Source organism: Gasterosteus aculeatus, chromosome 8 (assembly GCF_964276395.1).
Source record: "Gasterosteus aculeatus chromosome 8, fGasAcu3.hap1.1, whole genome shotgun sequence".
NCBI lineage: Eukaryota > Metazoa > Chordata > Actinopteri > Perciformes > Gasterosteidae > Gasterosteus > Gasterosteus aculeatus.
Window position 1 is genome coordinate 23,366,462 of NC_135695.1, and position 24,835 is coordinate 23,391,296.

General features: G+C 40.9%; 2 protein-coding genes and 1 long non-coding RNA gene across 6 annotated transcripts; 1 reads left to right on the forward strand and 2 right to left on the reverse strand.

Annotated features, from left to right (window-relative positions):
- Window positions 1-38: 38 nt before the first annotated feature.
- Window positions 39-4,004, reverse strand: LOC120824500 (uncharacterized). Its single transcript, XR_013468538.1, has 4 exons — window positions 3,866-4,004; window positions 2,794-3,150; window positions 1,611-1,736; window positions 39-861 (listed from the first exon to the last, which is right to left on the reverse strand). It is a non-coding gene; the product is annotated as an uncharacterized LOC120824500 (long non-coding RNA).
- Window positions 4,005-5,307: 1,303 nt separating this feature from the next.
- Window positions 5,308-16,153, forward strand: fsd1 (fibronectin type III and SPRY domain containing 1). Its single transcript, XM_040184409.2, has 13 exons — window positions 5,308-5,512; window positions 6,214-6,309; window positions 6,418-6,549; window positions 7,450-7,551; window positions 7,749-7,771; window positions 8,138-8,259; window positions 10,388-10,597; window positions 10,680-10,778; window positions 11,065-11,212; window positions 11,347-11,429; window positions 13,683-13,934; window positions 14,410-14,498; window positions 14,594-16,153. Exons 1-13 carry the CDS (start codon window positions 5,498-5,500, stop codon window positions 14,702-14,704), a joined length of 1,482 nt encoding a protein of 493 aa, XP_040040343.1. The 5' UTR covers window positions 5,308-5,497; the 3' UTR covers window positions 14,705-16,153.
- On the reverse strand, window positions 15,721-24,798 carry LOC120823932 (signal-transducing adaptor protein 2). 4 transcript variants are annotated; one of them, XR_013468541.1, is made up of 13 exons: window positions 24,584-24,792; window positions 22,515-22,586; window positions 21,889-22,008; window positions 21,738-21,794; window positions 21,496-21,647; window positions 20,941-21,072; window positions 19,274-19,343; window positions 19,051-19,153; window positions 18,870-18,959; window positions 17,404-17,466; window positions 17,210-17,260; window positions 17,009-17,122; window positions 16,148-16,913 (listed from the first exon to the last, which is right to left on the reverse strand). XR_013468541.1 is itself a non-coding variant. In XM_040184411.2 (12 exons), exons 1-12 carry the CDS (start codon window positions 24,674-24,676, stop codon window positions 16,855-16,857), a joined length of 1,113 nt encoding a protein of 370 aa, XP_040040345.2. In that variant the 5' UTR covers window positions 24,677-24,798; the 3' UTR covers window positions 15,721-16,854. The 4 variants fall into 4 exon arrangements, 3 of the variants coding, with proteins under 3 accessions (XP_040040345.2, XP_040040344.2, XP_077963989.1); XM_040184411.2 differs by lacking the exon at window positions 17,404-17,466 and having other exon boundaries at window positions 15,721-16,913; window positions 24,584-24,798; XM_040184410.2 differs by lacking the exon at window positions 17,404-17,466 and having other exon boundaries at window positions 17,009-17,260; window positions 24,584-24,791.
- Window positions 24,799-24,835: the final 37 nt, after the last annotated feature.

The window sequence follows — 24,835 nt, forward strand, 5'->3', positions numbered from 1 at the left end:
CTCTACCTTTACTTAAAAGACACAGCAGGACCGCAACATGGTATCCATATTTATTTTACTTACACGACGTTTGCTCCTAGTTGTTGATGAAATGCAAAAATAAATTGTGATATTTAGATTGAAAACCGATAAATTGTAGAAACATTCAAGATACAAACTGCAACTAAATCTGCTTTTCCTTAATCTTAAAATAATAGTTCTAACAATAAGCACACAAGTACCACCAATTTCCGTCAAAATACATATTTGTTACTTTTTTCTTATTTACTTTACTAAAATCTGCTGTTTGCAACATATTCAAACGTTATCAGAAATAACACAAACAATTCAAAAACAATTCAACCACTGACACAATCTGCCACCCAGTGGTTCATAACAGGAAATACATTCATAACGATTCAAGATCAATGGAAACACCTGAAACAGAACACACGGGCTACAATGTAAAACGTATAATAATGCTAGTAAGGAAATATATGATATACAGAATATGATAATGGTTATGATGTTAGTATATAATAATACTAATAGAAGCAGGGTAAATAATAACTTTAACTCCCACAGCTTTAATATAAGCCTTGCCTCAGAATTCATGGCCAATAAAGCTGATAAAAATTATTCTTAGAATTTGACTCCAGTTTTCTCTTTGGTCCCAATGTACATGCACAGGTTTGGCTACATTTGATGATCTATAACTTTCTAATTATTTGTATCTCCGCTTGCCTTCGTTGTATTTCCTACAAGGACTCGGCTTCCGGATGTTCTGAAGGGAAGAAGGTTCCTTCAGATGATCCGAGCCGGGCCGAGGAGACGGCTGCTTGCTGGTGACCGGACGTGTGTTCGCATAGACGGGTTCTTCTCCTACATGGAGAGAAAGAACCGGATGGAACCCAGTAGGCTCATCGATTTAGCAATGTTTAAATAGCAAAAAGATACAATGATGAGTTCCACTTTACTGTTTGATTGCTTTATTAAGATTTGATTAGCTTTGTTGCTTCAGTAAGTATGTCATATCTTTCTCAGATCCACATCTCAGTTGACCTACTAAAGAAGAACACAGGCTTCTTGGTATATGGTGCCGCACAGCGAGCTGTTAAACCGCGCAAACCACCTGCTTACTCATCGGCAGCTTGAGGATCCTTTCCTGTCCTTTTGTTCTCAGATTCAGATCTTCGCTCAAATCTACATCTTTTGCAAAGGGGAACTAGCAATATTCACCCTCATTCAACTCTTTTTCTGAGTGTATGTTTCATCACAGCTTATCTACAATGTACAAAGGACTAATGCAGGGTCTAGATCTAGACCTGCTGGTCTAATAGTGGTCTAGACCTACTGGCATAGAGGGTTTCAACATCTGACATTGAGAGCTTCCTTCCTGAGACATGATTCATCTTTACTTAGTCTACTTGATTTCAATCAATACCAGGATCATGATATTGTTATTTGACTCCATGAACGAATAGTTGAGCCAACAAAGTCTAATAGTGCAATTTGAAATAGCTTGTTACTACACCAAAAGTAATAAATGGTTTGTCTTGAGGCAAACACTATGGCCCGCTTCTGAAAACCATTGATGTAAATCACTTAGAATGAAAACGGAAGACTCGTACCTCTTCTTCTGCAGCGCCGTCTGCTGAGCGAGACACATATGAGGAGCAGGACAACCAGGAGGACAGAAGAAACTCCCAAACTGATCCACATCCACCCGTCCATCAACTGGGACGGTGGGGGAAGCCCTGAGGAAAAAAACGTGTTCTTGAAATGCGATTATGACACTGTTTCTTTTGTGTAAATGTAGTCCTCAATGAGGGAGTGTTTGTTCAACAATCACTATTGAATCTCACAAGCAGCCCAGGTACAATAATTAAGATCATATAATCTGCTCTCATGGGGGTTAGGGTGCAGGACGTCTCACCTCACATAGCCCCCAGTTTAGCATTTTACATGAAAACCTGAGAACTATTTTTGTATCCTTTGGGGGTTCATATTCATTTATTATTTCTTGAGGTCAGGTTTTTGTCTGGTTTGTGTGTGAATCAGACTTCTGGATTTTACAGACCATCTTGGATGGCGAGCAATTTTTATTTTGACTCTTTTCCTCTTTCCTGCTGGTCGGATGGAACCAAATGATGAACTCAATTTACTTTTTCTAGAAAATGGACTGAATCTTAGTTTACCCCCTTCTGAACTACATTTCTTTTTGTTTGAAATAAAAATGACAACACAATTCCTTGGTAAACTTATCAGTAGTTCTTTGGCTAAAATCGGGCTGCTTACGTGAGGTTGGGATCAAAAAACATTAAAACTAGTCCACAAATTATAAATTCCCCTAAATGCTCTTTTCTGTCATGGAGGTACAAAATAATACCTTTTTATGAAGTCAAAGCAAACCAAAATATTTCATGAATCCTTGAATGTCCCATGATAATCAGCTGTATGGCAACACTTCTCCTTTGTTCAGGTTTATCAGCAGCATATGTGATAAAACAACCGTGACCTCTGCTGTGAGGTGGGGTGTACAAACAGAATATATAGTTGATTTAGTAAAATGCACTGTAATAAAATTAGTTACTGCTGACAAATAGTTCCCATTCACTAATTTTTGGGAGCATTTCAATTGCCTCAAGCGGCTCTGAATCGCCGCGAAGTGCTGACAGCTAACTTGGTACAAGCCAATCGTGTTTCCTGAGAGGTTTGTCATCATCTCCAGCATGCGTGAGAGGTTTTAGATTATTAATCAAAGTGTTGCATACTGAATACTGTTACTGAATACTAATACTGTTGAATACTTACTAATAACAATAACTTGTGTTGTATTGCTCCTAGTAGTGTCTAATACGGGAATCTCTGCTATGATTTTGCAATGGTAACATCCTCCTTGCTCCTCTGTTGCATTAGCTAAAGTATATGTGGGCCAAGTCCTGTTAGTTTCTTGGGCCTGCTGGGTTTGGTTCAGCACATAGATTGAGATATTCAGGATAGTAGTGTTGCCGGATGGACTAGGGCTGAAAATCCACTGCACTCGAACTCTGCCGTAACTCGGTGTCTTCAGACGGCATTGGAAGGCCACAGAGGAACCGAGAAGGACTTCAACTCTTCTAGGTTCATAATCCAGAATCACAGGAACTGGACCTGAAATCACCAGGGTGACTGAAATGGAGAGACGTGTAAAACAGATTTATTGAATTTATTAATAAAGAGAGATTGATAAAATATATTTAAAATAGAAAGAAAGATAAATACAACAGATAACTGATTTATATATAAAATAGATTCATGTGTAATTTAGCTAGATACGTGAAAGAGATATGTAGATATGTGATATGTAAAACAGGCTATACAAATAGATGGATTGATGTGGATAAGGCCTGATATGGCAGATAGACAGACATATTAAACATACGCCAGAAACATAGATATATATAGATTGATTTATACAAAATATATACATTAAACAGATGGATATATATATATATATATATATATATATATATATATATATATATATATTACATATGATTTAGCTGACACTTTTATCCAAAGCAACTTAAATTGCGTATTTAATGCACGGTCTTAGACTTTTAACCCTCCCGCACAGTGGGAGTAGTGTGCAGCCGTAAGGCCGCCCAGGGAGCAATTTGAGGCTGTGTGTCCGGCTCAGAGACACTTCAACATGGGACATGGAGCAGCCAGGCATCGAACCACTAACCTTGCAGTTCCCAGCGCACCTTCTCTACTCCATGCACCACCATCACATATATGTGTATACATGTATTTATAACATTTATAATGTTTCAACTTTTGTAAAAAGAACAAAGCCAAAAATATGACTCGTATAGTTAGTTATTGTTTTCAGGAGTCTTACCTGAGAGCAACACAAGAGTCAACCGCTCCAAGCACATCTTGTCGTGTTCTCCTCACAGAGCTGTTCTACTGCTCACTCTCTTCCTGTCTGTCTGCACATCATGTGTGGGTGGGAGGAACTCTTTGCCTTGTATAGTGTGCACCTGTATGTGAGCACGTATAGTGTGCACATGTAGTGAGCATATATAGTGTGCACCTGTATGTGAGCACGTATAGTGTGCACATGTAGTGAGCATGTAGCAGTGTGCCCATGTATGTCTCTGACCTGGTTGGTTGGGATCAAACAGTGGTGGAAAATTCAAAAGACTGGCTGGATTTATGACCAAACGTATAGCACTATTGTTTGATTTACCTTCTAACCTTTAGACATGCTGGAGGAGAACTTCTACAGAGAGGCACTCAGGGAAATAAAAAGGGGCTTGTGAAACTCTTGTGGCTTTCAATGCGATGGTGTGAAGGGTTTGGGTTACCAGAAACATACAGCTTGGCTTCCTGTGAGAAGACACAACCGAGTATGATGGGTGATATGAACATTCTCATTCTAATCCAGATACGTGATGGTGGAGGGAGCAAAATGACAGAAACATTAGACATTATTTCTCAGACTAGAGTTTCATTTAGTTGAGGGTTTGCCTATTGTTTAATGATATGATATTATCTTTTATTTTGATCCTTTTTTTATCTTCTATGTTCATTGTTTTGCTCCAAACCAAAAATGTATTTGAAAACCTACAGCAGATAAATGTGTCTATATCTCTCTGCAATGAAGCAAAATCTGACCTGAAGTCAAAGGATGCAGTATGATAATAAGTGTTTATGTATAATCTGTGAGTCAATGGCTGAAGAGTGGGTGTACTTCTGAAACCTCCAGCAATGAACTTCAAGAGACTTTAAGTAGGTCTTTTGTACGTAAATATAAACAGAGAAGCATAAATCATTTGTTTCGTGGGACAGTATTCTAGAGTTAGATGAAATTCATAGCTCATCTGTATTTCCACTGCAGTACTGTTTTAAGGCATGATGGTGAATCTCTTTTCATACTTTTCATAGTTTATATGTAACTTGTGTTTTGGGGGTTGGAAACAAAAGCAGATTAACTATTTTAAGTTTTCTTCATATTAAAAACAATGGAATACAGTAGCAACATGATTAAACTAATGACTAAAACGTAAAATAGATTGTTATGTAACTAAAGAATATCTGCGTCATGATATAACGAGCTATGATCCCATAATATTACAGTAATGATCATAATCCATCTTTCATACCAGAAGATGCATCAAGTGATAATTGTTTTCTTTTATTATCCAACTCTACCTTCGCAAAGATGCAAACGATCACATTGAGATTTAAAATAACATACCGAAAAAAACGAAAACAACAAACAAAAAAAGTGTTTAATTTACTTCTCCCCGACGCTCCCTGAACGTAACAGCCTGACGACAGAAACATCAGTACCCACAATCCTCTCCTGGCGCATGCGTACATCGCACTACGGCCCAAAGGCGTTGGTGTCCGTCCGAAGATGCGTTGCAGTCCGGCAGCATCAGTACCAGCTCCGCGGTGCCGGTAAAAGAGCCGAAAAACGGAGGAGAAACCCGGCGTCTGTTGTTCGGTGGTTCCGAACGAAGCGATGGGAGACCAGAAGGTGAAACCCGGGAACAGGTGTCTCTGATGGAGGGGGGGGGGGGGGGGGGGGCGTCTCAGGGCGTCATGTACAAAGGACGTGCGCGAGCTGCAGAACTACTCGGCGTTTTTTACGGGAAGCTTTTCCCCGGTTGGACAGAACGTCTCTCGTTAATGCGGCGCACAAGATCGGTGCATTGTTGATATGGTCTGTGAATGAAAGGGGGGGGGCAGCTCCTCTCGCGTCAACTACCACGTTAAGTCTGAATGAGAAACTAAAAAACAAACCCATGTTTGATGCGTAAGATTGGCGAGGGTTCGGTTCCTTTGGAGTCGGAAGTCTGCATTATTACATTGTAGATATGCATCTTCCCTTCCTTCTATCCTCCCATTCTTCCCCCATTCTCCCTTTTCTCCATTCTCTTCTCCATGCACACTGATTAACCTCCTTGCTCACTTCCTTCCTTCCTGCATCCCTTCCTTCCTTCCTTCCTTCTCCACACACGGATTGACCTCCACCCTTCCTTCCTTCCTGCCTTCCTTCCTTCCTTCTCTCCACACACACTAACTAACCTCCTCCCTCCCGTCCTCCCTTCCTTCTCCTCTCCACACACACTGATTAACCACCTCCCTTCCTTCCCCCCTCACCCCCTCCCTCCCTTCCTTCCTTCATCACTTCCTAAAGAGCTCAGGAACATCATGTAAACGTTGTCTTTTCTTTAGGAATCTCTGCGTAAGATCACGCACACGCTGGCCATGAAGAACGAGGAGATATCAAACTTTGTGTGCACGGTGAAACAGAACCTGAACAACTTAGAGGTACCAAGAACGGACTTGGAGAAACATCTGATCCCCACTGCTGGGTTGGTGACCAGGTACAGAAAGAGGTTTACTTCCTGTGTGTTCTTATTTCTGTTGTGGCACCAGACGAACTCCAGCCGAGTCCAGGAGGACCTGGAGACCGAGTTCACGTTGCTCCACTCGGTCCTGGACGAGATGAAGGACAACATGCTGACGCGTATCAAACAGGAGAGAGCCAGCCGGACCTACGAGCTGCAGGTAGCCTCTGGTTATTTTGGAGAACATCTGGTATTATTTAGATGTTTGGTGAAAGAGAGAATTCAAACTTGTTGGAATTTAAGTAAATAATAAGTATTTTTTGTGATATCCTTGCTTATTAAGGACAATTCTTTTTTTTAAATTTTACATTTAAAGGAAAACACATTACCTAATTCCAGAGATCATGAAATTAGGTTTTATGTGTTGGTTCATCTGGCGCTCCTTTTACTTAAACACTATTTATTATAAAAATCCCACAATGTTCTAAACTGTTAAAATCTGGTGAGAACAAGTTTCAACATTAATGGTACAACTTTTTAATTATTTAAATTACTTGAAAATCAGACTTAAAACAATAGTGTTTAATAACTTCATGTGTACGTCTATCATTGATATTAAACTTGTTATGATTGTTTAGATACTAAATACTTTATTGGTTTGGGATCACATTGTAATTAGTATTGGTAAACTGTTTTTTCCTAAAACATCGAGGACAAAATCACAATTCACAATATTCACAAAATCACAATATTTGAAATATTCTTCACATATTGTGCTTAGCAGACATTCATTATCACATCAAAGTTTATTTTTATCATAGTACTGGAACTATTCACTGAACATGAGGTGTGATCGGGGGTAGAGTTAGAGGGTGTTACGTTTAAATAGGGTGTGGGGTGAATAGGGTGTGGTTAGTTCCTCCGGGTCAGAAATCCTTTGTCGTTGTAATAATCAAAGCTGTGGTTTCCATTACGCACATCTAAAACCCCGGCAGCCTCAGGATGGAGCCATGACTGATAAAGCTAACCATGGCTCCTCTGCAGAGAACACACTGGTCCCTTTCTACCAGAGAGGAACTAAACAACACAAATTAAAACCACGGCCATCTGTTCTTCTCAGAGTCAGCTGAGCGCCTGCTCCAAAGCCCTGGAGAGTTCAGAGGAGCTGCTGGAGCTGGCCAATCAGACGCTATGCTCCTCTGAGACGGAGGGCTTCAATCAGGTAGCTGCAGCATTACTCTGTGAAGTATATAGCTATGTATGTCATATTTAACGTGTCCTTGTAGTGGCTTCCTAAGTGATTTAACTCAGCCACTTTGTGTTAAGTGACAACATGGCGGGCTACAACTTAGATCTGTGTTCGCTTCGTATCTCTCCTCTCTTCTTCCTCTCCCCCCTCCCTCTGCTTCTCCTCTCCAGGCAGCCAAAGACATTAAGGATAGGTACAGTACTCAGTCCTCCATTGCTTCTCCTGTTTCTTCATGGCCTCCAGGAACTACTGAGCCACTCTGTTAATGTAGCCTGCATGCGTCATGAAGCCACGTCACCCGACTCTAGTACAATAAGTAGCATAGAAACCGCTGGTCTTTGTGTCTCCCTCTGTGTTCTGTAGTCTGTGCCATCCCGTGTCAGTCCTCCTCCTCCATGACCTCCTTATCTAGCGGTGCTTTAACCCTCTGTCAGGTTGATGAGATCAGTGGTAGTTAGTGTTTGTATCACACGTGTTTACCTGTGATCTGCTGGGTAATGGACGCTGCTTGTTTCCACTCCGTGTGCTCGTGTGTTTTTGTGTGTCTCTTTGTCTGCAGTGTGACGATGGCTCCAGCCTTTCGCCTCTCCCTGAAGGCTAAAGCCAGCGACAACATGAGTCACCTGATGGTGGATTTCAGTCAGGAGAGGGAGCTGTTGCAGGGCCTCAAGTTCCTCCCAGGTCGGCCTCACTTTTAATGCTAAATAAAGTACTGTGACTGCAGCGGGGGGTTAGTTAACCAAGTGCTGTCACACTCAGCGTGGTTACATGGATTCCAATAACTGGCTCAGACGGACTGAAATCGAATGATCCGTTTCATGTAAACACCTTTGTCGACTACGTGCGGTGCGACTACGATCCGACTAACACGCCTGGATAACTCCATCCGATCCGGTTGGTAGTTCGATTATCGCGGCATGTGACGGTGAATCGGATGAGGAACTGGACTTTGCGTCTTTGCGCATGCTTGAGATCCCGACGGCGTCTTCTCTCCGTTATCAAATCAGCCAATAGCACCATTCGCATTCGCTGTGCTCCTATTAGCATCATGCACAGACAGTAGAGGGACGTAGCTTCACCTCGCTCTCCGTTCGCCATCGTTCTCCTAATGTTGATGTTGTTGTTGTTGGTTGTTGTTGGTCGTGGTGAAGAGGTCAAGCGGAAATGGCTGTATCACAACTAGTTGTAATGAAAACAGCGCCACCTATCGTATCGGATAGGACATGCGTTCGGCCAATGATTGGAATTATTCACTGCCGTGTATATTGGGATAATAGCACCTCCCCCCGAAAGAGAGCAAAGATTCCAATTATACCATCATGTAAACACGCTGACTATTATCTTACTGGAGCTTCATGCTGCTGTAGACTTCTGCTCCACTACATTTCAGAGGGAATTATGGTGTCCTAAATATCTATTTTAATAATACTACTTACTAATGCTTTCATTTTCAAGATACAGTCTGTTGTTAGGACAAGTTCATTTGAATGAAAAACAACTCCTCTAATGGTGTTTTTTTTAAACTTTTTTTACAAACTAGAATAAAACAAATTAAAGCCAGAACTTTATTTATATGACTAATATACCCAACAGTTAAAGTATCTAAAGTTAGTTTGACCTCGGGCAGCTGCAATAGTGAAATGCTAGTATTTGTATATGAATAAATAGGTAATAATATTCCTTTTATATAATCTATATACAACTATTTGGATATCATCTATATATAACTGTATTATAACTAGTGCTGGTCAAAGATGAAAAACTTGAATCCATTAGTCGCATGATTGCTCTGTGATTACCAGCGATTAATTGCATTATGCACATTTCAATTCAATATTGAATTAATAAATTAGTGTATAGCAGGGTTTAATTTTAAAGTAATGTCATCAGAACAATATAACAGGCCCTCTCAGAGCAACAGCAAGTTCACATACAGAATATAAATGTGTTTTTTGTTTTCATGACTTTTTAGCATAAGTGGGTCTGTCCAGTGGTTTGGTCCCTGTTAGAGGTGCCAGCAAGTGCTCCAGCACAGAAAAAAGGACCTTTTAGTCTGTGAAGCCTATGGATTTCCTCTAAATATCATTCAAAGAAAGAAAGAACACCTTCAGTGATGCAGGTTGAGCGGTTACACAATGACAAAATTCACTTTTAACATCCACTTTTTTTAGCCATTCCTCCTCGTTTTTCTTCACGCCGCATCAAAAGTAGTCTGGTAGTACTTCAGGCTTGTAATACTTGAGGCTCGTAGTCCAGGGATACGTTCATTCCACTTTCTGTGGGTTTCCATACCAACATTTTATTTTTGGTTATTTGATGCAGTTATGATATTTGTTTAATTAGATCTTAGGTTTGGGGTGCTACACGAGTGGGTGGTGAGGTTATGATTTGGGGAGGGTTCCATAGCAAAATTACATAATCTACCCCCCTTTTGACCGATTCCGGTCTGCCCCCGTCCCGCCTTCCCCATGCATAATAAAAATAACAAGTAGTAGTGTTAACCAAAAGGAACAACAACCCTGTATACAAAAAAAGTTCCACACATTCTTGGTCATTACTGCATGACTTGCAATGATTGGGGTCAGCCAGGGTTGCTTTTGAATGAACTTAAATGTGTTCCTTAGTAAGCAAGGATCGCTAATTAGCACTACCAAGTTTTCCGTTAGCTCCCACGTGGTGACCTGACGTGATTTTTTTTTCCAATGCCAGGCGAGTACCAGCACTGCCTTGGCCATTGACCTGGTCCCCATGTCTAACACATGCGCTCATTCACACACCGAAGCTCTAACAGAACGTCTCTTCTCTCCAGTTCCCTCCACTCCTGAGATCCAGGTCTCAGAGTGCCAAGTGTGCGACAACACTGTGACTGTAGTCTGGACCTTACCAGAACCAGACAGCAAGATAGACCACTACATCCTGGAGCACCGGCGCACTAACCACGAGGGTCCGCCGCGCATCAGAGAGGACTTCCCCTGGATGGTGGTGGAGGGAATACGAGAACTGGAGCTCACACTCACCGGTAGGGTGAAGGCTTGTTTTTTTGGGGGGGGTGATGTCCGAACTATGATGAGAAGCGCTCAAGAGTTGCTCATTGTTCTCAGGTCTCCGCTTTGACACACGTTACATCACGTTCAGAGTGAGAGCGTGCAACAAGGCCGTGGCAGGAGAGTTCTCCGAACCCGTCACACTAGAAACCCACGGTGAGAAAACGCTAACTAGGTGTAATTTTACTATATGTCTTTTTTTTTTCATTCATTCATTTGATTGCAAGACAAAATACATTACACTAAGAGAATAAAAAGAGATATTAAATTATATAATCAATACAAACAAAACAATAGAAATAATAAGTATAATAATAATAAGCTTTATTTAACTAGAAGTATACCAAAAATGATAATAGTAATTAGTAATTAATTAGTAACACTAATTAAGTTCTCTGGCAGTAAAGCAGAAAAAATATATTTAACCCTTTTCCATTTCCAGCCTTCACGTTCAAACTGGACGCTGCTTCATCCCACCAGAACCTAAAGGTGGAGGACTTGAGTGTGGAGTGGGATGGCAGTGGAGGAAAGATACAGGACATCCGCAAAGAGAAGACGCGAACCAACTCACCAATGCATTCTCCAGCCAGGTATAATAGCCTTTAATCTGTGGTTTAAAACCCTTCACATTAAACCACATGTGGTCGTGAACTTCCTGTCATTAAGACCTCATCTGAAAACATGGATCATTGAGTGTTTGTTATGCACTGTTGTGTCTTATCAGGTCGGCACTGATGTCACCAAAAAGAGCACCGACAGCCCGGCCTGGCAGAGACCGGTTTACAGCAGAGTCCTACACAGTGCTGGGTGAGAGTGCACACAAGCCAACAGGCAACAGGGTTGCTACAGACAGTTGTTTGTCAGACTTTGCTGCTTGAGGTTGAACCTCAGCATTGTAACTAAACCACAATTAGTTCAAACCACAATTAGTTCAAACCTGAGTAACGTTCATTTCATTTCTCAGTCGAAATCTTTGTAAATTGACAATGCATGAAATGTCTCTAGCCTTACATATTTATTTTATTTTTAATTTACATTGGTAGTCCCTTGACAAGTTATAAGAAGAATAACACAATAAGAGGGTAAAAGACTTGATATAAATATATTGTGTTGAAAAGAATACACAATGCACACAATACAAAACTAAAGAGTTGCATATTAAAAGTAAGTAGTAAAAACCATACTCATTTTGCTCACTGAGAATAGTGCAGGGCAGCTTTAAAACTAATTTTTTAAACTATTTTTTGAATTGCTAATGGAGCTGCAGCTTTTCACTGCAGAAGGAAGAGTGCTTAAAGAAAGAAATGATGACAAAATGTAGTGCTGCAATTTAAAATGGTGCAGTCTCCTTCAAATGACATTCAAATGGCTGCACAGTAAGAAAAAATAACTTTTCATTTTTGATTTTCAAGGGCAAACACGCAAAAAAAATCTTTGGAGAGCTTACCTGAGGGCTATTGCACGAAACCAGGATAAGGGATTAAGCGTGGATATTCAGGTTATCCTGGATGAATTTTGCTTTGACTTGGTTGCACGAAAGCAGGTTGAATTAAACCCAGCCAAGTAACCATGCTGATTTATTCTTTGCAGCTAGCCTGTTCCAGAACAGGCTAACAGCCAGTTAAATCAGCTGCAGCCCTGATCCAAAATAAAAGTGGGGTTGACGATGGCGCATGGAGTAGAGGGTGTGCAGGGAAGCGCAAGGTTGGTGGTTCGAACGCTGTCTCCCCCATGTCCCATGTGGAAGTGTTTCGGGACAAGACACTATAACCCTGAATTGCTCCCTGGGCAAAATGTAAAAAGCCACGGGTTAAAAATGTAAGTTGCTTTGGATAAAAGCGTCAGCTAAATGACATGTAATATGTTTAACAGTTATCCTGTTGTCTTCTGAATGTGTTTGGATTTATTTCTATTAACAAGCATGCTGTCACGAGTTTGATTTTAAACCCTACTATTGCAGTTGTTTAGTTCAGTGGTCCCCAACCTGAACCAGGATCTCTTCCAGTCTTTAATTGTAGAAAGATATTTAGAATTAGACACAGTTTATAGATTTGTGCATATGGTTGTGAAAAACATATTCTCCCATTGTGAATAAGGGTTTGAAATTAGGCCTAGGCTTTAGGGTAATTTTACTGAGGAACATTAATTCCCTCTTTGTTGGGTTTGGTTGGTTAGTTGGGTTTGTTGGCAGTTGGGTTGATTTGGTTATTTGGGTTTGTTGGTAGTTGGTTAGTTGGTTGGCTTATTTGGTTTTGGTTAATTCGGTTAGTTCAGTTGGTTGGCTGGCTTAGAGTAGGTTTGGTTTGGTTGGGTAGTTGGGTTAGTTCCGTTGGTGGGACTTTGTTGGTTTGGTTTTGGTTAGTTGGCTTTGTTTGGTTAGTTGGTTTTGGATGGGTTAGTTGGATTATTCTGCCTTGATTAGTTGGGTTGGGGTAGGTTTGGTTTTTGGTGGTCAGTTGGATTTGCTTTGTTGGGTGTGTTGGTTAGTTGGGTTATTTTACATTACATTACATTACATGTCATTTAGCGGACGCTTTTATCCAAAGCGACGTACAATAAGTGCATTCAACCATAGGGTACAAACTCAGGAGAACAAGAAACCAGAAAGTGCAATTTCCTCAAATAAGCCAGTTTACAATTTGCTATAGATGAGTGACGTTACAAGTACAATTTAAGTGCTACAATTTGTTAGTCTTTAGTCGAGGTAGAGTCTGAAGAGGTGTGTCTTTAGTTTGCGGCGGAAGATGTGAAGGCTCTCTGCGGTCCTGGTGTCTTCAGAGAGCTTTTTTTTGAGAGATTTTGCTCAGTTATTTGGGTTAGTTGGTTTTGGTGTGGTTAGTTGGTTTGGTTAGTTGATTTTGGTTAGTTGGGTTGGTTGGCTTAATTGGTCTGCCTGGCGCTTCAGGTGGTTAGGGTTCTCCTTAGAAAATGATTCATCTTGTGTCTCTTTCCAAGATGGATTTACCAATATAGAAAACTTGTATCGATACCTCTCAATCTCCAGAAAGGGTTGGCTCTTTAAGTTAGAAATACATTTTTTGGGCTTATGTGTGTTGACAGCTGACACGATGATCGACGCTGGCCAGCATTACTGGGAGGTTCGGTTTGACAAGGAGAGCAAGGCCTTTGCTGTGGGCGTGGCCCTGCGGAGCCTCGGGCGCTTCGACCAGCTGGGGAAGAGCAGCGCTTCCTGGTGCATCCACCTGAACAACTGGCTGCAGCAAAGCCTCACAGCAAAGCACAACAACAAGGCTCGGACGCTGGACTGTACCATCCCAAGCAGTATAGGGGTGTACGTCCACTATGACGAAGGTAACAACACGTGATTAGGGAATAATCACAGAGAATCACTGTGGACCATGATAAATAATAATTAAAGATAAATACACACACACGAAATAACATTGAAAATGATCAGTTTCTTTTTTATTGATCTGTATTCAGGTTAGTAATTAAAACGGTAGTTTTTCAGATTTCTTAGTGCTGAAGTCAATTGTTTGGGACACAAAGTGATTCAATGTTCCATGAAGCAGTACTGAAAAAGTTTGTCTATTGCTTGATTCTAATTTTTAATTGAATTTGTGCTTCGAAACTTCTTTTTAATGGAATAATGCATCACCTAAAACGTTACTAAAATCAGATCTAAACTGAACATATTTGGCTGCTGTACTGTTCTAACAGACTTCTAAATATTTTGACCGTTTCAAAAAAGTTGAATTTATTATTTTTTAAAAATACCTTCAATACATGTTACATTTAAAAATGTGTACGTCTTCATTCTCTGCAGGTGTTCTGTCTTTCTACAACTCCAAAACTAAACAACTGATGCACACCTTTAAAACCAAGTTCCAGCAGCCGGTTATACCAGCTTTCATGGTGAGAGACGTCTCATCTGAAGTCTAAAAATACCCGTTATCCAAAAAACAATGCCCCCCCTTTTCTACTGCTTGTTGATTTATCGCCCCCTGCAGGTGTGGAATGGCAGTTTTTCAGTGGTGACGGGCCTTCAGGTTCCCAGCGCAGTGCAGAGCGGACAGAGGAAAAACAGCGGCACCAGCAGCTCCAACGCCAGCCTCAACTAGAACCGGGGAGGGGGGGCAACTTCATTGTATCATATCTCTGCAGCTTGGTGGCTTGGGTTCCCCCCCACCATGTTACCTAAATATTTGGGAACAAGTGAGTCACCTGACTCTTCACATTACGACACATTAGCTGTAGTCCGACTAGTTCCTCCTCTCATGTCATTTGAGACATGAGAGGAGACTTAGCGCTGGGCGCTTCCCATCCCTCTTTCCCACTCTCTTCCCCTCTTCCCTCCCTTCTGCCCTCGTTCCTTCCCTCCCTCCTTTCCTCATTCCTTCCCTCTATCGTTCCTCCCCTCCTCCCTCCTTTCTTCCCTCCTTCCTTCTCTCACTCCTTTCCTCCCTCCTTCCCTACCATAAGTGGTACCGTCAATGCACACAGCTTCATGTGCTTCTCTCCCTGTGCCTTCCTTTTCCTTTACGAACCGGTTCGTTGGCTCCAAAATGCTAATATTTCACTGGAAACAACCTTTGTGACGCTTTCTACAAGTCTGATGGATTATAACCATCCTTAGCAACATAGTGCTTTTACAGATAATAACGTGGTATTCTTTTTTTTTAATTGCATAAGAGACCTGAGGGTCATAACTCAATGCTCTCACTATTTCAATTAAAACAATGCGTCAATATAACTTGGTTGCTATACGTAGTTCAGTATTAATTATCACCAACTGAATCAGCCAGCCGACCTGTTTGGCCCAAATAACCTCCTGCCTCAACACAATGCTACTGAATAGAACGTGGTTGATCAGGATATTTTTCAACTGGACTTCAGTGATGCCTCATAATAACAACACATATTAGGGATGTTGTGTTGTTTCTTGCCAAGGCATGCCGACTTAACAGTGTTAACTGCATCTGCTGACTCTGTAGTCATGGTGGTTTTCTTTGGAGTTCAATGTGACTGAAGAAAGTTAGAAGGGAGCTTCTATCAGCTTTATGTAGAGAAGTCACCAGATTATGGCTTCAGGATTTTGGAGAAGTCTGTACTGTATTCTTCATGTTCACCTGACTTCACATGGATCCTTGTTTGTATGTGTGTCTCTAAACCCAATAACACCCTTTATTGCAAAAGAGGAACCTGTTTATGAGTCATAGACAAAACACATAGCTGGAAAGTATTCTCTGCTAATACATTGTGTTGCACCTGGGTGATCAACTCTGAATAGCTGATGTGATGAAGTCCTTTTTGTGCACATTGTTCACGTCATTGGTTTAATATGGAAACAGTCTCCTTCTGTACGCATCTCCTGAATAACTGTAGCCTGCAATGCTTTAACGTACATTTATGGTAACTTTGTTTTTCACATGGTGACACAGGAGTCACAATAATGTAAATAATTTTAATTTCTCCACTATAATGCATCAGCCATGGAGGTAACAATAAGTGAGAGCACTTTGTTGTTAGATTTTGGCTTCAACGATCAATAAAACAAAGTGAGAAACAAACTAGACTGTGTTTATACAAAAAGAGAAGTTTTACAGAACGTTATGAAACATGGCACTTACTACAAGTTACTTGTTCATATTTATAATTGACTTACATTTATCGCTATCTATCATAGATTTACATATGATGGGAACAAACCCAAACTAATGTCATTCTTAACCGATTCGTACAAACATCTGAAATATAATAATTGGTTCATCTTTCGTTTTTTATTTTATATTATCTTATTTTATTTATCATTGTATAAATGTTGAAACACTTTAACCCATCTCTTTGGACCCGTAAGAAACCGGGATGGAAAGTGGTCAATTGTTTTGACCAATCAAATAATTTAGAGGAATAGCCGCAGATGAATAGATGGAGCCTTATTTCATTTCCACTTCAGTATATAGAGAGGCAGTAATTTCTTTCACAATATACATACTGTATATGTATATATATCTGCTATGTAAAGATATTTACAGGAGACAAAAGCAACACATAAAAATGGAATCTGGAAAATGCAAACCAATTAGAAAGGAATGTGCAAAATGTGCAAGAACTTCTCGGTGGAGACAACGTGGCACGGATCAGGCAGATGTTCCAAGACGTTTCCAGATGGTCTCAAGATATTCACAAATAGTCCCATAAATGTACAGATGTTCAGAGACGGTCCCGGATGTTAACAGATGCTCGGCGGATTGTCATCAGGAGAGGTCACTCAACACCGGGATATTTGCCCAAACTTTAGTTTTAGCTCCGACATGGCAGCAAGCGGAACTAAAGCACATCAGAGAATAAACAATGCTATTACTGGCACAAAAATAACATTACATTGAAGAGAATAACGGGAATGAATAAGGAGGAAGACGTACTCTGTCCCTGTGGCTCTGTGACGACTCTCATCTTCTGATCCCCGTTTGTGGAGGAGGGAGATGGGAGCAGTTTGCGAGGAGCAGGAACTGGAGGCATAATTGCTTTCTTCGGAGCTTTTTTGTGAAGTTCAGTGGAAGACCAAAAATTATAGCAGGTCAGAAACAAACATTTATAGATATGTTTGTGGGATGAAGTCTTACGTTGCAGTGGAGCAGCTGATAAACTATCCATCTCTTTTTCTTTCTCTTCCACTGTTTGAATACAGATAGTAGTTAGTGATGACAAATTGAAAGAGAATGAAGTCACACTGTTTATGTTGACGTTATGTTGTTACTAGAATATAAATGTCAGGAGAATGATCAATGGAGCTTTGTGGCATCAAAGCTGTACTCACGCTGGTCATTTAGTTAAACATTCTGTTGTTCAGTTGGTTCATCGGTTAGTATTCTTGTAGCTACTGCAAAACCAAGCATGCAATTACAGTGATTATAAGCCGCTATACTAAATTCCAAACAGCTGGAGATTTATGGTCCTCGGAGGATGAATTAAACCATTTTAGATTGTCTCCTGACTTTTCCTCTAGAGTCACCAAGTTCACCGCTGTGACTTTTTAGTGAGGGGTATATAGGATGGATTGCCATAAATATTTCAAAATTCAGTCACAATCCCCACTGAATAAGTCAGAAACCTTTGGGGATCCCACTACCTCGAACCCGATGGTCTTCTAGTCTTCCGACCACTGAAAGCGCTTCAGACACAATGTCCAAATTTAGCCATTCGGATTCATACACTAGCACAGTGATTCTCCACTGGTGGGTCGCGGACCCCTTTTTAATGGGTTGCGGACCCCTTTGCCAGGGAAAATAAAAATTTGAATTAACAGCTGGCTGTTTTGTTTTTTCATTAAACTTGTTTTTGTGTTGGCATACGTATTCTGTCCCCATACTATCTCAGGTTCAAACTGCACCATATTTTCATTAAATAAATTTGAGAAGTTGAGAATGTTCCTCAATTTGGGTCGCGGCTTGTCATTAAGGGGTGATGGTGGGTCCCGGAGCCAGACCAGTTGAGAACCACTGCACTAGCATGACTGAGAACAAGTTATTCTTCACCAGTGGGTCTAGAGAGATCTACAACTGGCCCCCGATCAGAAGGTTCACAGTCCAGCATCACCCAACCAGGGCAAAGTATTATGGGAAAAGGGGGGTAGTTGTGGAAGTTGTCAGTTTACTTTAGTTAATGATTCCAGTATACACAACAGATTTATTCTTTAATATATTTTTAATTTGTTTTTTAAATTAAAACTCCAGTTACTAAGTTTTGCGAAACGCTGAATTGTAGTTAAAAGGACTCACAAAGAAAACCTCCTTCAGTCTGTGATGCTCTATTGCCAATTATACTCATAGAGTAAACCAACCAGTTACTATTTACCATGAAGTATTAATGTAGTAGTTTTTAGAACATACCATTAAAAACATTTTATTTGCAAGGTTTGGGTGTTATTAATGTTATTTATATTATATTAAAAGAAACTCAGTCATTGTTAATGTGAGCTTGACTTGTTGAACAAAGTCCAAGATTAGTTGTAAATGTGGAACTTCCAGATAGCTGTTAGCGTCAAGAGTCCTCAGCATTCTGCACGCACACACACGCACACGCGCACACACACACACACACACACACACACACACACACACACACACACACACACACACACACACACACACACACACACACACACACACACACACGCCTTGCTTTAGACCTGTTTGGTCAGAAGGCCTCAGAGAACAGGTGTGGCCAAAAGAGCAAACAGTGGAGGATGTTCATTGTGTGCTTTTGTTTAAGAGCGGAATGTACCTTTCTTGGGGGGGGCACTTGGTGGGCCAAGGCTTGTCAGGGCCTGCTGAAGGCTGCTCTCTCCATTTTCACAAGCTTTACTAATAAAAGCTGTAAAACAATAGAGCAAGAACTTGGATGCATGTGGAAAATAAATGCACACCTTAAAGGTGACCTTAAATTGAGGAGGTTTACTACATACAGATGTTTTTTTCATACGTTTCCTCAAAGATAAGAGGAGTCAGAACTCCGTCGCTTTTCTCCACTAAATAATGGATGACATCATGAAGCGTGGCACACAGAACCTGCACAGAGGACAACTTCCCTTTAAAATCTCAAAAACAAGAAACACATGCAGGAGATGAAAAGCATGACATGCAGGTGCATGATATGTTGTATATAAAATGTAAATATTCAATACTCACAGGATTGTCCACATCAATGAGGAAGCCCCCAGTGTGTTTGGGGGTCACCCTGTAGTGTCTAATTATAGAGCTGATGGAAAAAGAGAGACAATTAAAAGAGAAATTAAATAAACAGACAAACAGATTATAGACCGTCATCACATTTAAGAACAACTTACTTACTGAGGTAAGTAGCATAGGGAGTTCAGATAAGGTTCATATAAGGTCTGTAGCTTTTGCCATAAGAGAGGGCATTGGAAATCTGATTGCTATGCTCTTATGGAGGTACCAAGACAGAGGGTGCTACACGAAAGGCAAACAGGACTTGCATTGCATTGATTATGCCTGGGTTAGCTGCAGAGTCAGTAGAAGGTGATGGGATGCAGAATAAACCTTTGGGCCTCTAAACTTGGTTTGTTTTTGCCGTTTATGTTAGATGGTGTGGTTTCTCTTGTGGGAAGTGAAATGAAAGTTCCCATCAAGATACTACGCGATACAGCAGCTTATGACTCTTATCCAAGCTTTAGTGATATCCTTCAAAGAGGAGACCAAGGTGTTCTATTCAAGTTTTGGGAGTGGGGATAAAAGTTTTGCACACTGACATTCTTCAAGATCCTCTTCTCCCAAATGTCGTCGGAGAGCACAATCAGAGGCCGCATTAAGCTGAGATTCAAGGATACCATAAAACGCCACGTGAAAGACAGAGCTATTGCTGCGGAACATTGGTATACCCTCACCCAGGCTTAAGGCGCATGGAGAAAGATGACACATACTTCCAGCAGTCAGTCTTAATCGCATACGATGGACTTAATATGAGTGCTTGAGTGACTATCCTACTGCATTCTGATCTGTTTCAGGTAAAAACTGGAGGTTGGTGTGCTTCTTGCACTGCCACTTCATTTTGGGTAATGGGGTTGCAGGAGTCCATGTTTGAGCTGATGTTCCGCCTCTTCCTCCTCCTCCGGTGGTTTCCTCGGTTCTGCTGATAAGGAAGCAACCTGATAGAAATGAAGTGAACTTCCCAGAGATTTTCCTTGCATTTTCCTGCAGGTTGAGCAAAAGACTAATCTCTCTTTGAGAGTTTTTTTCAAGCAGGGGCTTCCCACGGAGAAGGGCAGGGTTATTTAATACACAATGTGCTGCAGGTAAGGAAATGGGTGCCTCATGGGGACAATTTCATGGGCGACCCCATCATCCAAATGTTTGACGGCCCTCTGGTTTTGAGCAGCTTGCTGTGTGTGTGTGCTTGTCCCATTGTCCTGTTTTTCAGGTCAATGGTAGCAGGAGCTCGTCAGGGCAACTGGGAGCACTAAGTCTTACAGTTGTATTTAAGACTTGTCTGCCTCCGTCCTCGCTCTCTTGGTTTTGGGGCATCCTCTTGGCTTTGTGCGCTGGCGTTTTGTCTCTTTTTGCTTTTTTGATGGAACGACAAATACACTGTACGTGCAGTCTACAATTCTGTGTTCCTCCCATTTTGGTCATGGCGCAAGAGCCAGGTCGTCACAAGATTAGACAGAAAAGTCAGATTCACTGTCATTTTACCCGATATTTTCTAAAAGCTATATTCCAATGTTCCATTACGTGATGATAGTGTGTTTTTAAATGTGAGTGTGTTTGTCTGTCTGTGTGTCTGTCAGTCTGTGCGTGTATTTGTGTATGTCTTTCTGTGTGTGTCTCTATGTTTGTACCCCTCCAGGTGCTGTCTGGTGGTCACAGCGAAGGAGCTTCCAGCACTTCCGGGTCTCAGCAGCATGTTTCCTCTCACGGCTTCTCTCTCCAGCAGAAGCTCCGCCTCCAGCCGGGTCACGTTGTGGTAACAACTGCAGAGAAGATAATAGAGGGTTATCTGGAACCTACTAGAGACTATAAACTATACACAGATTTAAAGATGCAGGTGTCTACTGCCTCAAGACAAGGTCTGGAGTTTGGAGAAAAACATATTTTAATAGGAAAATCCAACACGACTAAGCAGAATTGATCTAATCAATTTTTCTTTCTACGTAAAAAAAAAAAATACGTAACACATTGAATTCTGCTCGACTCGTTATCAATTCTACAAGTTTTAAACCAACGTAGAATTCTTAAACACTGAAGGTTTTTGGAGAACTTTGATTCAAACTTTCATTGCCTTTTCTATCAGTCACATTAGGCCAGTAAAACACATTTCTACCGTGTTGGGATGAAATGTGCTGACACACCTTCAGTTGTACTATAAAAGGCAATACTTTTACGCTAGTACTCACGCTGGCTTGTGCCCTTGCAGGCTGACTGGAGCAGCGTTGTTGGTGACAACAGGTGGGGAGGCGTTATTTATTCTTGCTTCTTCCTTTTCCACGGTCTCTTTCAGAGTCTGGATCTGGCCTGGCAGCAGGTTAATGGAGGCTGGTACTGCAAGCTGCAAAGTGATAGTCCGTGCTTCTTTAATTCATCAGAGATGTAAACTCTTTACTCTTCATAAAGGGAGATGGACGTAAAGCCCACTGACCTCGACCACGGAGCGGATATAACCCTTCCACAGCTCACGAGCCTCTAAGTTAAGAGCCTGCAGACACAATGGAGGAGAAAAAAAATGGCAAAATAAGGATTCACTGAAAGAAAAGAGGACAATTTCACATATTTTCTGCATATTTGCTCACAGTGAATCTGATATTTTCCTCTTTCAGCTGGAGATTGAATCTGGCTGCATCAAGGTTACGATCCTGGCTGCTGTCATCTGTTATGGATACAAATCCCCTGAGATCCACCTTCTCGATGTACTGAGGAAACCGACAAAGACACACAGGGTCTAGTCCAGGGGTATTCAAATAAAATGTAAAGCGGTCCACTTAGAGACAATTTCTAGAAGAAAATGTCCAGAAGATGAAAATGTAACTGCTTAGTGTGATTAAATGGGAGAAAGTTGTATCAACGTTTGCGTTTAATCAATTCACAACTAACAAATCAAATGAATTCCATACAATTCAAAAACTCTTTGACAATATTTATTGTCACGTGACAAAGAACTTAACATATACGTGTGACTGCAAATATAAATAATGTTCTCTCAATTGACTACATAAAAGTAGGGCTGTCCATTCTGGATTAAATGCTCTACTTTTACTGTCCACTTTTCTTTTTGGAGAGCGCCATTTGTTCCTAATTTTTCACTTTCTCCAGCTCACTTGTCTTTTTCTCAAATCTTTGTTTGTTTTCGCCGTTACATCTCTAATCTGTGGTCTAGTCGGTGTAGTTAATAAGCATCCAAATCTCTGAGATAACTTACCTCAGTGTTTCTCTTCTCATTGAAGAAGAACAGTGTGTTTCCACAAAGACACGTCCACAGTTTCCTAGATGTCTGCACAAAGACACATATAAACTCCTAGTCAAATGTTTGGACACACTTTCTCATTGAATTGAATGAGAAGATTTGAATTAGAAGCAGTTGAATCTGGAGTGTAAAGCTAGCTCTTATCAGTCAGGCTTTGGTAGAACCGCTCACACAGGATTCCTTGTGCCATTAACCAGTTTCCCCGGTCTGAGTCTCAACCTGAATCTTAACCTCCCAATGAGCTGAGAAGCAGTCAGACCAGTTGAAAAGACAACTACAAAATACCGCAGATATTTTGTGAGTGTCGCCTAGACTGCCTGGAAATGTCGCAATATACACATATAACTCATGCACTTATTGAAAGTCACTTTGGATAAAAGTGTCAGCTAAATGACATGTACTGTAATATAAAATCCAAACCATTGGGGTTTCTAGCCCTTTGTTTTTTACAGCATGAGAAGTGCAGATTTGTGAGCATTTTCTATACTGGTGGCAAACTAGCTAGCTAACAGCAGATCTGTGACATAACAGAGAGACAGACTGACAGAAAGGAGGGAAAACAATTGCTTCACTAATTACCTTAAGTCATCTGTGTGGTGGAAGGCTCACCCCACGCAGGCTCAACAATTTTCCCCCAACAATCTGTTCATGTCTGAGCATGAGTCAGCCATGCAGGCTAGCCAAGTGAAGGCTAGCCACAACGGTTAGCTAGCTAGCTAAAGACATGACAGATTTTCTCTGGCTGTAAATGTCAGAGGGATTCCATAGACACATGAGTACGACCAGCACAAGCATCACTTTCGGATGAAAAGAAATAGGAAGAGTTAAAACTGTGGAAATGGTGGCAAAGCCTGAATTATTTTTTAACCAGATTCTGACGCTGCTCCACCCTCGAACAATCCAGCCCTGCCCACTTCTCCCCACATACACACTTAGTGTAAACAGACTCTCCATTTTTCACAAACGTGAACTATGATTCCAAGAAAGCCGTTGGAGGTATGCGTATGTCCTTTTTGGCAAAATAAAGGCAAGACCTTTTCCGATGTTTGAAGCTTTTAATCATTTATCTATGTTGAAGTATAGACAGTGGGGCTGCCAAATTGAATGTCTTTTCCCTTTTTGTTTTTTTGAAACTGCATTCATTCCAATGGAACTTTTGGGCTCGGTTTTGGGGGATTTGAGGGAAAAACGGTCATTTCGCTTAGAAAAGTCATACAAGACGATTCCCGATGGTCCCGACACTTTTGAGAAGTTTGAGACATGTGCGAGCAACTCTGCGGGAAGAGAAGCGTGCCAAACCTTTGTACGGAAAGATAATAATATAGTATAATAATAAGCACGTGAGATAATAAGGAGTTTGGCTTTGCTTTGCATGCCACACTCAATGAGTTAGATCACTGTTGGATGAAGTTACAGGTCAAAGTTCACAGTAGACATGTGCACGTTTCATAACAGGCTAAAAATAGCAGTAGAATAAATTAAATGAATCCCATTCATTTAGTGTGTCACATTCCAGGGAAATAGCATGAGCAACAATTGAGCATTAGATCAGCCAACGTTATTAATTACACACGTTTAAGTGTGAAAGGCTGACCTACTTCAAGCAGGGTGAAAGAAGTCCTATGCACATCACTTTAACATTGCAGTTTGCTAATCTTAATGAATCCATTAATCCAACAGTTGACAACAGTAAACTCTTTGGATTATCTTGAATAACCAGGTCATTGATTAGTCGTCATCTTCAAGACAATGAGATTAGTAAATAGCACAACACGTATAAACATGTATATCTTATAATGAGGTGAACTTTCCCCTTGGACATCTACATACCTGTCAAATATTTCATGAAGCACAATATTTACATACAACACTTCATTCTTTTTTACTTAAGTATGACCTACAATGCAGTACTGCAGAACATGTAGGAGTTGAGTATTTCACCACTGCAGATGATCCCACTGATATAGACAGAGCTTAATAAAAGAAACGAAAGTCGATCTCAGAAATTGTTGAGCATTCATTACCTTATCTTTGAAAGACCTTTTCGTCAAGTATCCCTCGTAGTAACAGGTGGGCAACTGGCTCCTTTGTCGCGCTGTTAGCTTCACCATCATCATAGTCAACACATACAATACATAAACAGCTTATGAACGGGTGAGGCTTTGTCGTGAATTGGCAGAAACCTTCTGCTGGGTTGCAGTAAAGCTCTAGTGTATGCAAGTGACGGGCGAACCTGTGCGCAGCTGACTGGTCAATGTGTGTAAAGTGGGCGGGTT